Source organism: Paramisgurnus dabryanus, chromosome 8, assembly GCF_030506205.2.
Source record: "Paramisgurnus dabryanus chromosome 8, PD_genome_1.1, whole genome shotgun sequence".
NCBI classification, from domain to species: Eukaryota; Metazoa; Chordata; class Actinopteri; order Cypriniformes; family Cobitidae; genus Paramisgurnus; species Paramisgurnus dabryanus.
The window spans coordinates 3,272,716-3,287,988 of NC_133344.1; the positions used below are offsets into that span (position 1 = coordinate 3,272,716).

Below are 15,273 nucleotides of genomic sequence, written 5' to 3' on the forward strand. Positions count from 1 at the left end.
AAGTCTCAATGTAGGAGAATCTAAACATCATGTTGTGCTGTATAAAGCCTTTAAACATTGCTCAATGTAAAGCATCATCACTGCTTGTGTATTCTTTAAAGCTATTTTCTATTGTTAAACAGTTGATAACATAAAATATTAAAGAAATGACAGAATAATGTACATCTAGTGACACAAAATTAATTTTGGTATAAATACAGTTATATTTTTGTTTTTGTCAGCATCTCACCCTGGTCATGTGAGGATTTCTGTATGTAATGATTTAATAACTTTTCATCTACTGTAACATAAAGATCTACAAAAACATAATGTTTTTATTTTAACAATATTTTGAAGCATTATTTAAGCATTTACATGGTATTTAATAGAGAAACAACAATAATATTTTGTAAATGTTTGTCTAAAGACATAGAGCATTAGTTCTGCTTTCCACAGCTCAAAACCGCCTAACATTATAAAAGAGGAGTGGGTTAAAAAACAATAAACCTGTGGGCGTTTATATTAGAGCTCAGCTCATGAATATGCAATTATTCCATCCAATCAAGCCCTAACAATTCATAAACCACGCCTTTATAGCGATTGACGACGTGACGACATCGCATTCTAACATTTAGCCAATCACGTGGCCAAACAAACAAACGAACTAGCGTTGCAAAATGAATATTAATGAGTCGAACGCTTACCTGCGCAGGTGGATGGAGGAGGAGCTCGCGTGACGTCACGGGTGGATCCGAGTGAAAAACAACGCACGTTGAGGAAATACAAGCGATTGGATTTGAGTCAGAAATCTTTCATCATGTCCTTCGATCTGAACGCAGGTAAGTTTAGGATTCAGGGTTTTAATTCGATCGATTTTTGACTGGAATATTTAATGACTGTGAGCTTCTCTGCAGCTGTTGGAGGAGATGAGGTGAAGAAGGCTGAAGCCAACGAGGTGCAGGGGATATTTGGATTTGGGAAAAAGGATAAAGACAAAAGCAAAGATAAGGTGAGAATGTTTATTTTATAATTAATCAAAATGATAAATCAGAAAGAAAGAATAAAAATAAACACTGCAATAACAATGGTAGATATATAATGTCATACTTCTATATTATGTCATATAAGCTGGGACATGTTGGCATGAATACAGAAATAATGTGAGAGTTATTTATAATCTTGTTAGCTTGTCAGACCTCAATGGTCAATAGAAGGAGGGGTTTTATATATTTATGAAGCTTATGTATTTTTTTTTTTTAATTAAATATATTATTTATATCAATATTGTTAGAGTGATTCCAAAGACAAGGGGCATAAAGACAAGGAGCATAAAGACAAGGACAAAGGGAAGGACAAAGACAAACACAAGGAGCACAAAGACAAGGACAAGAAGAAGAAAGATAAAGAGCACAAGAAGAAGAAGGGTGGCCACAGTTCCTCTTCCTCCAGTGATGATGTAATACACACACACACATTAATAATCATTAGTGCATCCGAAAGAGAATTGTGTCGCAGCTATACTAAGAGAACTCAAAGTTTGTGTTACTTTTATTAGCACTAACCACATGTAAGATGCTAAATAATGGACTGCAGGTAGAAACCATAGTCACCTGGGTTGGGCTCAATAAACAACATGATAGTGCAGGCCTATCTTTGGAGGTGTGGTACGGCGTATAACATGTTTTAGATGAGTTTACATATCACAAAAATTCCATACATTTCTGAAACACACCCGAAACAAAATAACTGCACTTCATTTAGATTAACAGATACAGATCTTTATGCAAATCTGCTAAATAATGGTTCAGAAAGCTTTGTCAACAGGACAGTAACCTGTTTTGTGAGTATGCAAAGTTTGTTACAGGACAGAAGTCGATGGTCGAGTCTCACCGCTGGTAATGTTGACATGCTGGTTTTCTCAACAGAGAAAGTGAAAAGGCTTATTTTTTTGATTTAAAGAGCTGTGTTTTTATAAACTACAAACGAACTAGATGACAACAAAGTGTCCTTAACATCCTTGCTGTGTACTACTTTTGCAAAAGTCAAAAAAATCAATAGGAATATATTTGGTATAAACATCCACAGCATATTAAATGTGTATGTACGTGCAAGGTCACTTGGAGAAATGCAAATGTCAGAGTTTTAAAATCAATTGTAAATTTATCACAATCTCAGACTGGTTTTGGTTTTTGCTCTTTCAGCAGTCAACGCGTGAACCGCAGCATTTTGGATGATTTATAGTGAAATAATGTAGAGTATTACAACAGACAGGTGTGCCAATAATAAAATCGTGTGTCTGTCTGTCATTGCCTACAGCAGAAGCAATGACCGAGCTCTTCTAGCCAATAACATACAGATCTTAGATCATACTGATCAGAATCAGTTTCAGTATTCAGCATTGGTCTTCAACAGGGGGCTGGGGACCCTTGGGGGTCTGTGATGGTGTTACTTGGTCCTCCAAATATAGTTTGAGTTCTATATTTGAAGTTGACATTGTCTTTCTCTCTCTTTTGGTCTTTTTTCTAGGACTAAAGCAAGACTGAGGACATTACACAATAAATTATTAATGCTTTGTAATGCAAGTTATATAGTGAAGACGATCTCAACATCTTGGTTATGCAGAAAGGATGAAGACCCTTGAATGAAGCCATGGGATGCACTTCAAAAACCTTCCACAAGATGGCGGTGCTCACACGTGAAAATTTCATTGTCTCAAACTTCATTTGAAGATCCAATGGTAGATCATTATTTTCTGTAAAACCTGCTTGCTGCTTTAATAAACGTGACTTCTTAAATGTTCTGGATTTATTATGTTTTCTTGAAAGTTAAGTTTAACTGTCTGTCGTAAACTGTTGATCAGTTGAGGTTTAATATGTGAATATAGCTTACCTTTGATTGATTTCTTCTTTGAATGAGATGCTTAGACTTACTGTCTGCATGCAGAATTGACCTTAGGTTGTGTTTGCTTAACTTTTTGCAATCAAATCAAGACCCGTGCATTATATTTTGTTGTAAACATCACATTATAAAAACAATACGGGTTGTATTCAGTTGAGGACTTTCATAGTAGCATCTCGAATTCTGGCACAAGCCTGCTGGGCTCAGTTTCTGTTCAGAAGTTTGTTGAGGTTAAAAATCGTTCATTTGGAAACACACAACCGCTGTGACAGCATGACACAGCAGAGTTTGTCCTCGCTTTTGTAATGCAAAGCATAAATAATGCAAAAGAAAGCAAACATGTGTCCCACAACACATAAAGTCTATATTCATCATGACTGAGCATTATCTCATTGCTTAATGTCATTTTATAAAATATGTATGCGTATGTGTGTGTATATATATATATATAGTTTTAATTTATTGTTAAATTATAGTTTAATTTATTTAATAACCAGATATCAGTTGTGTATGTGTGTGTGTGACCACTGCAGTGAGCTCTGCATCCTCTGACATAAAGAAATTGTGAAGCTCCAGATTGTCAATATCATTCATGCTGACCAGATGCCTGCAAATATAAAAAGTTAATATTATGAAAATCTGACTTTTTTTTAAGTGTTATAATTGGGTCCCCAGTGATTTATCAACCTAGAAAATGGGAAAAAGATCAACCTAGTAACTTAAATCATTAAATCACAAATCAAATGTTTTTTTTTTAATACGGCTCCCCTTGTGATGTCAGAAGGGGATTTTATTATACTAGTGACGATTAAGTGGCTGTATTATTCAAACACAGCACTGCTATTTAGTGCAGAGAGAGAAAGAAAATAATTAAGAGCACAACTGAGTTTCAATTCCAACAAACCACCATTATGGTGATCAGCGTTGCATTTAAAAGACACACCCAAAACGGCACATTTTTGCTCACTATCTATGGGGTATTTTGAGCTACAACTTCACATACGTACTCTGGGGACACCAAATATTTATTTTACATCTTAAAAAAGTTGTCCTGTGAAATGGTACCTCACATAAAAACTCCATGGCACTTCCATAATACACGAATGATATCAGATTGTAACTTCAGGACCTTATTATATACCATAGTACTGAATATTTCTTTATTTGTGTCCTGTGCTGTTTACATTTAAGATAATATAGCAAAAAAAAATGAAGATAAAGATTATTTGTTTTACTTTATGTACAAGTAATTTTTGGTTTTAAATACCGTTTTAGTGCAGACAGAAACACACAAACATATAGGGTCGGTTTCCCAGACGGGGCATATCCTTGTCCCAGACTAAAATGCCAACACCTTTAAAAACATCTTGTACTGACTAATTTTAACATATATCAGTGACATTATTTTGTGTCAAGATGTACACATGTAACATTAGTGTTTTTGGTAAGGTAAAAACTTCTTAAATATCCTAATATAAATAAGGCCTAGTCCTGGATTAACCTAAACCCTGTCTACGAAACCACCACATAATGTAAAAAAAAGTTGATTGGAGATCTCACAATCCTACAGCACAAATACCTTTGAAGAAGATGGGAACAGAAGTTATATTTGTGTATAATTACAATGCATGCCTTCGCAAAGAAGATTCAAAAACTGAGAACTCTATCCTCATCTGACCCAGTGCTTTTCCGCTTCATTTTGGAGGTTTCAGCAGAGATCTGTCTTATTTGAGGATAATTCGTATGGTTTTAAGTAAATGTTTGTGAAGCGCATTGATGATTCATCTAAACAACAGAGCTTCAGTTTACAAGCTGTGTTTTGGATCTCTGTTGCTGTTCTGAGAACAAACTGTGTGCCAGAGATAAGAGAACGGACCGGTCGTTGCCCAGAGGCGAATAAAAGTAAAATCTCTCTCTGTCCGTCAGACTGTAACACATCCTTTTCTCTCATTTTGTGCCAAACGCCCACAGGAAAAATGCAAAGAGCCAAGTAACGCTTCTTTCCGGCCACACCCTGTCAATCTTCAGCATGCATATTTCATCAAACGGAGCACTGAACATGCTGAAAGTTTAATCAGGAGAAAAAGTGAAATCAGTTCAGTGAAGTCTGATCACAAATCTGAACATCAGCAGAAAACTCTCGGTGTGTGTGTGTGTGCGTGTGTTGTTTATTGATCAGTTTATTTATCATCGACCACTTTAAATTAAAACTAAATCATAGCGCAGTGTGTAATGGCTGTTTGATATTAAAGTCAATCAATATAACTGTCTACAGAGATTTGTGTGTGTTTCATTATAGTTTTGGAACATAGTAGTCCCTGACAGGGACGCCGTAAGGGGGGGAAAAGTTAGGACGATTCTAAGGGCCCATTAACTTTTGAGGGCCCCAGCCAAGGACTGTGCCGCACACGCAACCCCCTTAAGCTGAGCCCTCTTAGCTCCGCCCCGTCTTTACTCTGCTTTTTTGCGCCGTCTTCAATCCACGGTCTCACAGTGCGCGTGAACTTCAGAAGAGAACAGGGTGTGTTTATACCATGGTCTGTTTAAATACTCGATTCTGATTGGCTGGAAGGTGTGCATTAAAACCATTTAATGCACAGGTAGTTCCAGTCAGTTTGATTACAGTTAGAAATTAATCTGCTACTATAAACATTGGTAACCATAGTAACACAGTTACTCTTGCAGAGAGAGAGAGAGAGAGAGAGAGAGAGAGAGAGAGAGAGAGAGAGAGACATAAGATCGTCTCTCTTTAAAGTGTGCAGGTTTTATTTCAGCACTACTTTATTTAAAGCGGATGGAGTGCGAGCCTTAACTTAAGAAAATGACCGTAATTTTTACCCGTCTGTTAAAAAATTACACTGTTAACATTAATTACAGATTTAACTTGGCAAATAACCAAGGTATAAGCGGGATAATCCACGGCTAGCCATGCATTAAAGGGTTTTAATGCACTTCGCAGAGACAACCACCCTCCGCTACGCGTCGGGTGGTTCTTCGCCTCTACGTCGTGCATTAAAACCCTTTAATGCATGGCTAGCCGTGGATTATCCCTTACGTATTTACTGCTATTTCTTATGATATCTGCATATGTGCACTTCCTTACTATAAATGCAGTTTACACAATGTGACGCTGGAGCAATACAATGCAGTTTTCTTTCCACTGTAAAGTCTTCGCTCTGTTCACCCCAGTTTAAAAAAACACAAGGGGATTTACGTTCCCTGTTTTATGTTATGATTCTAACGCGAAGTCAGCCCTCATAAGCTGTTTAATTAACGTAGCCCGTATAAGCTAATTAACATAAACTAGAAATGCGATCGGTTACACACTGTTTTGTTTTGTATCGCAATATGCCAAGGAAGGATTTTTATGCAGTCGTAAATCGAGTTGGTTGTGATAAAACTGAAATGCAACTAAGGCTAAACCTGTCAAATTATGTATATTAAAGCTTCTCAACTTGCAACAGGGTTAAGAAATCAATGGAAATCTATGTCGTAATCTGCTATAGTTGTCATTCATTTCATTTTAGAGTCCCGTTGATTAAAAAACAGTCTGAAGAATAATTTAATAACAGTATAGCTGTTTTCTTAAAGAGTAACTAAACCCTAAACCAACTTTTTTTAGTTAATGATCTGTAAGAATGGGGTTTTATTAGTGCTGTTCATTGATTTTAGTAAGTTTTTTGACATTTGGATATAAAGTGTTTCAATACTATAATATATGGTGTAAAAACGTCTGAGTGCTGCCCTCTTCAGGTTGAACGGTGGCTACTGCAGTTGAATTTTCCTATTGAATGTTGGGTCCAAAAAATGCCTCGTGATGTAAGCAGGTTAAAGCTCATCACGCCGCTTTGGTCAAGCATTGTTGACCCAGTCTTATTTCAGGCAGAATGTACATAGAAAAGATGCATTGTTGTTTTTTAAATGTTACAATGTCGTGTGTGTAACAGCTCAAGTATACAGTATGTCATGTAAGTAAGACTGTCTCTGAAAATCAGACTAAAGCCTCAAATCTTATTGTGAGATAAAAAGCATCACAGTTTAATTTCAAGCATTAATTTCACTATGATTTCAATCGCTGACATGACATTACTCAGTCAACATTAAAGATATCAAGTTTATATTTTCACAAATGTTCTTTACATTATATAGGATGATTTTATGTGGAAAACAGTAAATCACAAAGAAATACTTCAGCTGGGTTTTCACAGGCATGGTCACATTTATCTTTAATTTTTAAGAATGTTGCTTTTTCTCTGAATATTTGATTTAATGTACTGTATTTTTCAATTAAATTTACATTGCACTATAAATTATCTTAGCTGCAGACATTTTAGGTATCTATAAATACTGATAACTGTGGTCAAAATAATAGCAAAATAAATAGTTCTGTATTATTAAATTACAGACAAAGATTTTGAATAGCTACAGTAGGTTGGATTGTATGTTTGGTACGAAATGGGTATGGGGGGGCCTGACCCCCTATTTTTTCATAGGGCCCAAAATTGCTAGCGGCACCCCTGGTCCCTGAGAATATCAGATACTGTAGATAGGATGGGCAAACCTATAATGAGGCACACTAAAACATCTCCATGTCAAGTTTTAGGAAATCAAAAGAAAACACTTCTGTTAGAAAGTGCAGGACCAGATCACTAAAATGTTTTCATGATCTTAAAAATCAACACCTAAATGTCTGAAATTGTTTTTGTAGACATACGTAAATGTAATTGTGGACTGCGAGGTCCATGAATAAAGCACCCCAGACTAGATGTGAACACGTTCAGCTTGGAGACCTCAAGAAGCTTTTGGATAAAATGACATGAGATCAGTTTTACAAATTTCAGGTAAAGGATGACTACACTGAGGATGATAAAATATACCATAGTTTGACTGATTTTGGATTCTAAAAGTCACAAAATAATTCTTAGTTAGATTTAGTTTTTTATTAGTTTACTATTATTTTACAGTTTTTTACGAGTGCTTATTAAACCAAGGCTCATTTGGTCAAAACACTACACACACTTTACACATCCACACACAAGTAGCAGAACACATTTGGTCTTTTGCAAATCAAAACACTTCTTTAAAGAGCACCTATTGTCCGATTGACGTTTTTAAATTTCCTTTGGTGTGTAAGTGTGTATTAGTACATGTTAACAATATGCAAAAGGTAAAAAAAGGAAACAATGATGCGAGTTAACTATAACATATTTTTTTTTTTTTTTTTTTTGGACTACAACAAACACACATTTTGTAGGTAACAGTTTACTTCCTGGGATTGGTGGTGTAGTAAAGACCGACATTTTCATAATTCCTTCCGCTTCAGACTCACAGTCTGTAAGTTAACTCCTGTTAGCATTGCATTGTGATCGACTCTTTCAAACATTTTAATCCGGCTGACATTAGAGGTATTCAGGCCAATCACAACGTACAGATTATCTGGCCAATCAGGGACACCGAGCTTTTCAAATCTGTGTGTTTCAGGAAGAGAGTGAAATATGGAGCTACAAAAGTGTACGGTATGTGGAAAACAAATGTGTTTTTTAACCATAAACCACATGAACACATTGTATTATACCAATATACACAAAATAAGGTTGTTTTTTAGCAATGAAATAGGTGCTCTTTAAAAGATTACAAAAATTGAACAAAACCCAAATTTGGCACTGCATGGCACACACGGTTCATACAATGCACCACTTATACAATGAACTTGTAACGCTTCTACTTTCCAATGATATAGTCTGGGTTTGATTTTTTTCATTGACATTCTAAGATTACATTTTTTTTACGATTGCTTACACACTAAAATTATAAATAACACTTGAACCTGACACTTGAAGAAGCAAAACCACAGCCCAGATCAGTATGGATGATGCTTACAGTAAGCATTCTATGTATGTACAGATAATTGAAATTGGTCAACATTCACATACTTTACTCTTAAAATATCAATGAAAAGAAGTTTAAATCCTGACTATATCCTTAGAAAAGTTGAAGCGTTACAAGTGTTTAAGATTAAGGAGTGTGTAAGTGCTTCAAACAGAATCTGATTGTATGATGTGGGTACCATACAGGGCCAATTGAGTTTATTTAAATTTTAGTAAAGATTTAAATAAAGTGTTTCGATTTGCAGAGGTGTTCTGCTTGTTTGGATGTATGAATTGTGTGTAGTGTTTTGACAAAATAAGACTTCAACATTGTAAAAAAAAACTCTTAAGTACGGGAACATCTTGACCAATCACACCAGTGACACCACCAGTCCAGTACTGCACATTGCATGTTTATTTCTCTGCACATGGTAAAAAATTAGTCAATACATCCATGCATTTCCAAAGGTTGCACTTTGCACAGAACAAAAACTAATTATGATATAGAATTTAAACAAAAACATTTGTGGAGACAAAAAGAACACATAGCATCATCCATTCGCCAAGTTTGATCAATTGTGGTTTTTTTTGGAAAGCAGTGAAGTGGCATCATGTTATTGTTTAAAGTGGTGAAGTGTGTTTAATATTTAGCTAAACACCGCGTGTTTCGTTTTACAAAAAGCGTGATGCTGAATGTGCTTGTTTTGTGCAAATCTGGACTGTGGATTTGCTTCTTGAGAATCAGGTTTCACTAAGTGTGTGCTATTTAATATTTTGTGTGTAAACTATCAAAAACACTGTAAAATGTGGAAAAATATAAATAGAGAATGAGTAAGTGTTTATAAACGTTAGTGTGTATTTATCTCCATCCTGCGCGCACCTGACGCGCGGTCACACCGGGCGCGGCGCCGCCGTGCGTGCGCGGTGCCTTCTTTAAGCCAGAGGAGGGCACAGTTACCTCGCGCTTCGGATGGCGTCAGCGGTCTCCAGGCAACAGGCCAGCCTTCAGTAAGTCAGACGGTGAGATTTGTCAATCACGGCGGCGCGCGGCGGTCACGGCCCTCTCACGGATCCGGTGCGCGTTTCTCCGGTTCAGTGTGACAGAGATGTGAACACGGCGCGGATAACGGTTGGATGTGTGCTGAAGAACAGACCCGGACCCTCCGGTACAGAGCGAACACCGGACGCATTCACGGCGGTTCCGCGCGGGGACGCGACGCGCCTCAAGTTCTCCGAGGGAATTTTACGCGGACAGAGAAGACGCGTTTACGCCAATTTCATTCGACTTTTTAACGTGCTTGGTGTGTCATGCTATTTCAAGGTTTAATATGCTTCAGACTCATGAATTCCGTTTTAACGGACTGTTATTTCCCGACAAATAAACTGTGGAGAAATTTTGATTGACTTTGAACTCAACGACACGGCGCTTTTACGTCAGAAAAATGCTGAAATTTCACAATTCTGATCTGTGGATTGCTTGGCTGCTCTTCTTGTGTGTGGACGGTAGGTTTTCATTTATATTATTTGAAACCAAAGTGATTTGCTGTCAAAAAAGTATATATCTAAGTATCGCCTTTTGTATTGAGAAGAAAGTTGTGTCCACTTTGTGTCCGCGCATTCTTACAATATAGTACTGTTTTATTTGTCCTAAAACTGATTTAAACGGTTCACATACACGCGTAACGGTTTGGGTTGCTTGGATACATTTTGGCACAGCTGTTGTATGCGTGTATGGTCTGAACAGCACAAAGCTTTATGTTGTGAAGTTGTGAGTGTGTCACAGATAGGACGCAGATACACGGATGTGCCAGACAGCGCACATCTGAAAGCTGTAATCCAACCAGATTATGAAGAGCACAGCTCCACGTGACTGACGCACGCACACACACTTTCCTTGCGCATCCTCTTTGGAGTTTAGGTGACACCAGTGTGTGCATATGTTGGCCCACAATGACGACCTGGAGTTATAATTCATGTCAGAAAGTTTTGGATTACCTATCAGTACAACAAAAGTTTAAAATTTGGCATGCATGAATAGTCAAATTTCCCTTAAATACACCCCACCCCTCCTGTTCTGCCCTTGTTATTTATTTTACATTATTGACAGTGACCGTAAAGGTTTCTGATGTAATTGCAGTGCAATGTCTTTGTTGACCTTATTGATTTTGTTTTATTGCCCTTCCGATTGGTTTTATAATGAGAAAGGCAGAACCTGTCAATAATGTACCAACATGAGTGATTATTGGTGATTATATGAGTGATTATTATTATTATTTTGACTGATCATTAGAAATCTTTTAGTCTTTCCTGTTCCATCTCTCTCTCTATACGTTCATCTATTTAGACATGTCTCATAAATATATGCATGTGTGTGATAGCATTTGCTGGTACATCCCTGTAAATCCTTTACAGAACAAATATCCCCCGTTGCATCTCTAGTGCACGCTCCATTTACAGAGCACTTCTAGGTGCTTACATGCACTTGTAGCGTATCACGAGAGCTTGTGTTCCCATGTTTCCGCTGTTATGGATCTTGTTGTAGAAAAGTCTTTGGATGCTGTCTGAACAGGGTTTGCTGCACTTACTGCTTAGCTGTCAATGTCAGTTTGGAGATGTGTCCGGTGCACGATCGGATCGCCGGATCCGTGGTCATTAATTTTACATTTTCTGCCATTAGGAAAAGGCCAGGCATGTATAAAAGGACCATGGAGGGGCACCTTGAGGGCATGTGAGGAAAAATGGCTATGCCAGCCTGAGCTTGAAAAAGAAAAGTAGACGAGTCACAGAGGACGTCTTTAGCTATTGAACTCAAACTAGGATGAATGATTTGTTATTTTAAAGGAGAGCGTGCGAGCGAGGTTATGTGTTTTTTGGATATTTTTCTGCCTGAGGGTTCATGAGTCACACCAGCGAACAGATCAATACTCCCAATTAAACCTCGCATGAAACCACACTAAACGTAACTTTCGAATTGTAGATGTAGAAATTATGATTGTAAAATTTTACATTAGCATGTCTATTCACCAAGTAATAGTTTTATAGTGAATAAACAGCTTTTGATTGCAAACTAAAATAATTTTAAACTACTCACTTGGTCACAATGTACCACTTATTAACTTTAGTGAATATTCAACCTTGATTTGTATTTCTTTATGCAATTTCTTGTGGCACCAAGCAAATGCCGCAAATGTCCATACATTAACAAAATCATGTGATGCACTTAACTGTATGAAAGTGAGAGTCAGGATTAATATTATGATGATGCCAATATGTGGCTTTTTCCACTTATTTTCTTTTTCCTGCTGAAAGCGGAGCAGCTGGAATGTGCACAGGACAGATGGAGGTTTCCACCTCGATTATCTTCAGCTAAAAATATCCGCTCAAAAATTAAACGACCATTGGGACTGCTGAAAAAGTGCCTTAGAGAGAGAGAGAGACGTGATAGAACTGGGTTCAGAGAAGTGGAATGAATAAATGATTTGAGACTTTTGAGAAAGATGGAGAATCACCTTCAAGAGACATGAGGTCAGCGGAGGAACGCAGTTCAGATACTTCACAGCACATCTCACTAGAGCCCTGCTCCAAAACTCCTTATCCCCGGCCAATCAAAAATAAATAGAGCGGGCCCAATCCTGATCTTTGCGGGCCACTGTACTGTAGAGTTTGTCTTATCTATGATCAAACACACTTGCCTGCCTGGTACACACGAGTAGCATGACTGTCTGCTGTAGGTGTTTTTGATCAGCGTAGGTGTTGAAACCTGCTGTGCAGTGGTTATCCAATATCTAAAAGATAAATCAAAACTACTTTAAACACAGCTAGAGTGAATTTCCTTTTAAATTGAGATTTAATATAAAACATCTCACTTTAAAGAACAATTTAACTTTAAATGAATTCTCTTTAGAGTTGCACTATGGTGGATTTCTTCTTCATCTCTGAAGAGATGCTGCGTTTCCATTAAAGATTTGCGCAAAACTTTATCGTTTTTTTTTAAATGTCGACAAAAAAACTTTTGTGAAATGACGCTGCTTCCATTAACTGATGTTTTGTGATCAGCTACTCCAAAAATCATGGTGATGGCTAGGGCTGAGCGATATGGCGTTATATTCCGTTACCGTAAAATAAAATTTCAGACGTAACTGATTATTCTATTCCGCGTGATGTAAATAAGTGGCCGTGGCCAACTCAGCACTCCCGCATTTTAGACTCTAAGGGCCCTATTTTAACGATCTGAAACGCAAGTGCGAAGCGCAAAGCGCAAGTGAGTTTGTGGGCGGACATTGGGTGCTGTTGCTATTTTCCCAGCGTGAGAAATAACTCTTGGTCTGAAGTAGGTTCATTATTCATAGGTGTGGTTTGGGCGTAACATCAAAAAAACCAATAAGAACATCATCCAACATTCCCTTTAAACGCAAGGGCGCAAGTTCCATGGCGGGTTGCTATTATTATGACGGATTTACCAGGCACACGCCAGGAGCGGTTCACAGCTGAGGAGACCGACGTTCTTGTAAGACCAGTCAAAGACAGAGAAGTTGTTTTGTATGGGGATGGGAGAAACCCGCCCAAATCAGCATTGGTTAAACAGGCGTGAGAGGAAATAGCCACAATTGTCTCATCAGCTGGCATCCCCAGGACGTTGCGCCACAAGCGCTACAATGATGTCAGGAGACGGGGGAATCCCAAGCTTGCCAGCATAAATCGGGCACGCCGTGTAACGGGTGGTGGATCTGCCTCTACACAGGACCTGACGCCAGCAGAGGACATCGCTGCGTCCACCCTCACCGCTGAAAGCCAAGAAACGCAAGCAGTCCAACCCCAAAGTACACTTACAAATCAAGTTCACATACATTAAGGTTTCTTATGAAAACATTTTAATTATTATTTACATAAAATAAATGTAATACAGCCACACAACAAACTTATGAAAATATTTTAATCGTTATTTGCATGATAATTTTTTAACGCAGCCACACAAAATAAATAAAAACTATCACCACAATGCTCACCACAATGATTTCCCTTATCTCATGTGTTAATATTTTTTATTGTAACAATACAATGTACAAATTTATTGTACATTATGGTCAAGCATGCGCCCTTAAAATAGCATAATGAACCACACGCAACGCGCCACTGACTTTAAACTTTTTTTTCTGGTCAGTGGCGCAATTGTTTTTTGAAACTGCAAAATAGCATCAGGGACCGGAACACGCCTCCTTTTTTGCGCTGAACCGCCCAGGGAGCGCAAGTTTATTCCCTAGTTTGCCGACGTGCGTCTGTGGAGGGAAAAACCCGCTGTGCGCCGGTGCAAAATACGAATGATACATGCGTCACTGACAAAGTCAATTGCGCTGGCTGCAAGATAGGGCCCTAAGTGTGACAGAGAAACAGGAAATAATCCACTCATAACAAATGAAAGAGTAATTTCTGAAATTTCATAATAAGCTCCAGTAAATTGACAGTGGTTCTCTCTCTCTCACTTGCTCTCTGTCTCTCTCGTATATTCTGAAAACAATAAAAGCATAAGGCTGAGAAACATATATCTGTGAAATAAAATGACTCTTTCTTTGAAATGAATTTTTCAGGTCAGATGGGTAACTTTATCGGAGACCAACATGTGGATGTCATTAAAATACTGGCGAGAGATGTCATGCACATGTCATGAGATAAATTCATTTTTCGAATTACCTGAAAAACAGCTCACCCGAGCATATATGTTTTTGCGACATATGGAAAATGTATGTAAAATTGTTGTGTTTTTATGGCTGCATTTTCAATTTGCTATTTCATTTTATGCAATGTCTTTTGAAGTTGAATGATCTTTTAGCAAGTTGAGAAGATCAGAGATCAACTCTCTGTGCTGTTCAAAGTAGAGGTCTTCACGGGTCCCAAGGTCCGAGTGGGTTCGGGTCTAAAAGTGCACCCCAGGTTCGGATCATTTCGGGTCGGGTGCATTTCTTTGGACCCGAGAAGACCTCTAGTTTAAAGGACTCTTTCTTTGAATCTCTCTCTAGTTCGACTCTTAACTTTTATTTTGTCCCTCTATCTTTGAGCATTGGTATGTAAAACAGACACTGTGTCACGGTCTTTAATAATCTCTACTAACTCATAATCTCTCCACACATTAGATTGGAAGGAAGCAGACAGGATTTGTTCTTAAGACAAATGTCGCTGAATTTGTTTGAGACATCTGTCCGTGGCATCGCTCATCTTGTGAAATTCAAACAAAATTTTACACTGCTGTAATCCAGAGGATTACACTCGCTTGAAGATTCAAGCTTTACTGTACAGCATATAAACATTCAGAACACTGACAATGTGAAATATCTACAGTATTGAAGATGAACAAAGCTGTCTTGAGTATTTTGAGCTTCATTTATTTGTTATAAGGGGGTGAAAATACATAAACAAGTGTCATCTCAAATGCACCCTTAAAGATCAAACACACAGAGAAGTTAATGAGATGCAAGGTTTCCCGCAGAAAATGTGTTAGTTAAGGTGGTAGGGTTGTGCTGGTGGGCGGGCCCGG

At 37.8% G+C, this 15,273-nt stretch overlaps 2 protein-coding genes across 3 annotated transcripts in view; one reads left to right on the plus strand and one right to left on the minus strand.

Moving 5' to 3' along the window:
• Window positions 1–5,410: 5,410 nt before the first annotated feature.
• LOC135771657 (NACHT, LRR and PYD domains-containing protein 3-like) overlaps window positions 5,411–15,273 on the minus strand; it is a 328,830-nt gene continuing 318,967 nt past the window's right edge. Inside the window, exon 20 of the mRNA XM_065281982.2 lies at window positions 5,411–5,897. The gene's annotated coding sequence lies outside the window, so the exon portion shown is untranslated. The remainder of the gene's footprint in view (window positions 5,898–15,273) is intronic.
• igsf11 (immunoglobulin superfamily member 11) overlaps window positions 9,677–15,273 on the plus strand; it is a 102,741-nt gene continuing 97,144 nt past the window's right edge. For both annotated transcript variants that reach the window (XM_065282113.1, XM_065282112.1), the window contains exon 1: window positions 9,677–10,247. Coding sequence is in view for 1 of the 2 variants with exons in the window: in XM_065282112.1 (XP_065138184.1) it covers window positions 10,187–10,247 (61 nt within the window). In the remaining variant the exon portion in view is untranslated. The remainder of the gene's footprint in view (window positions 10,248–15,273) is intronic.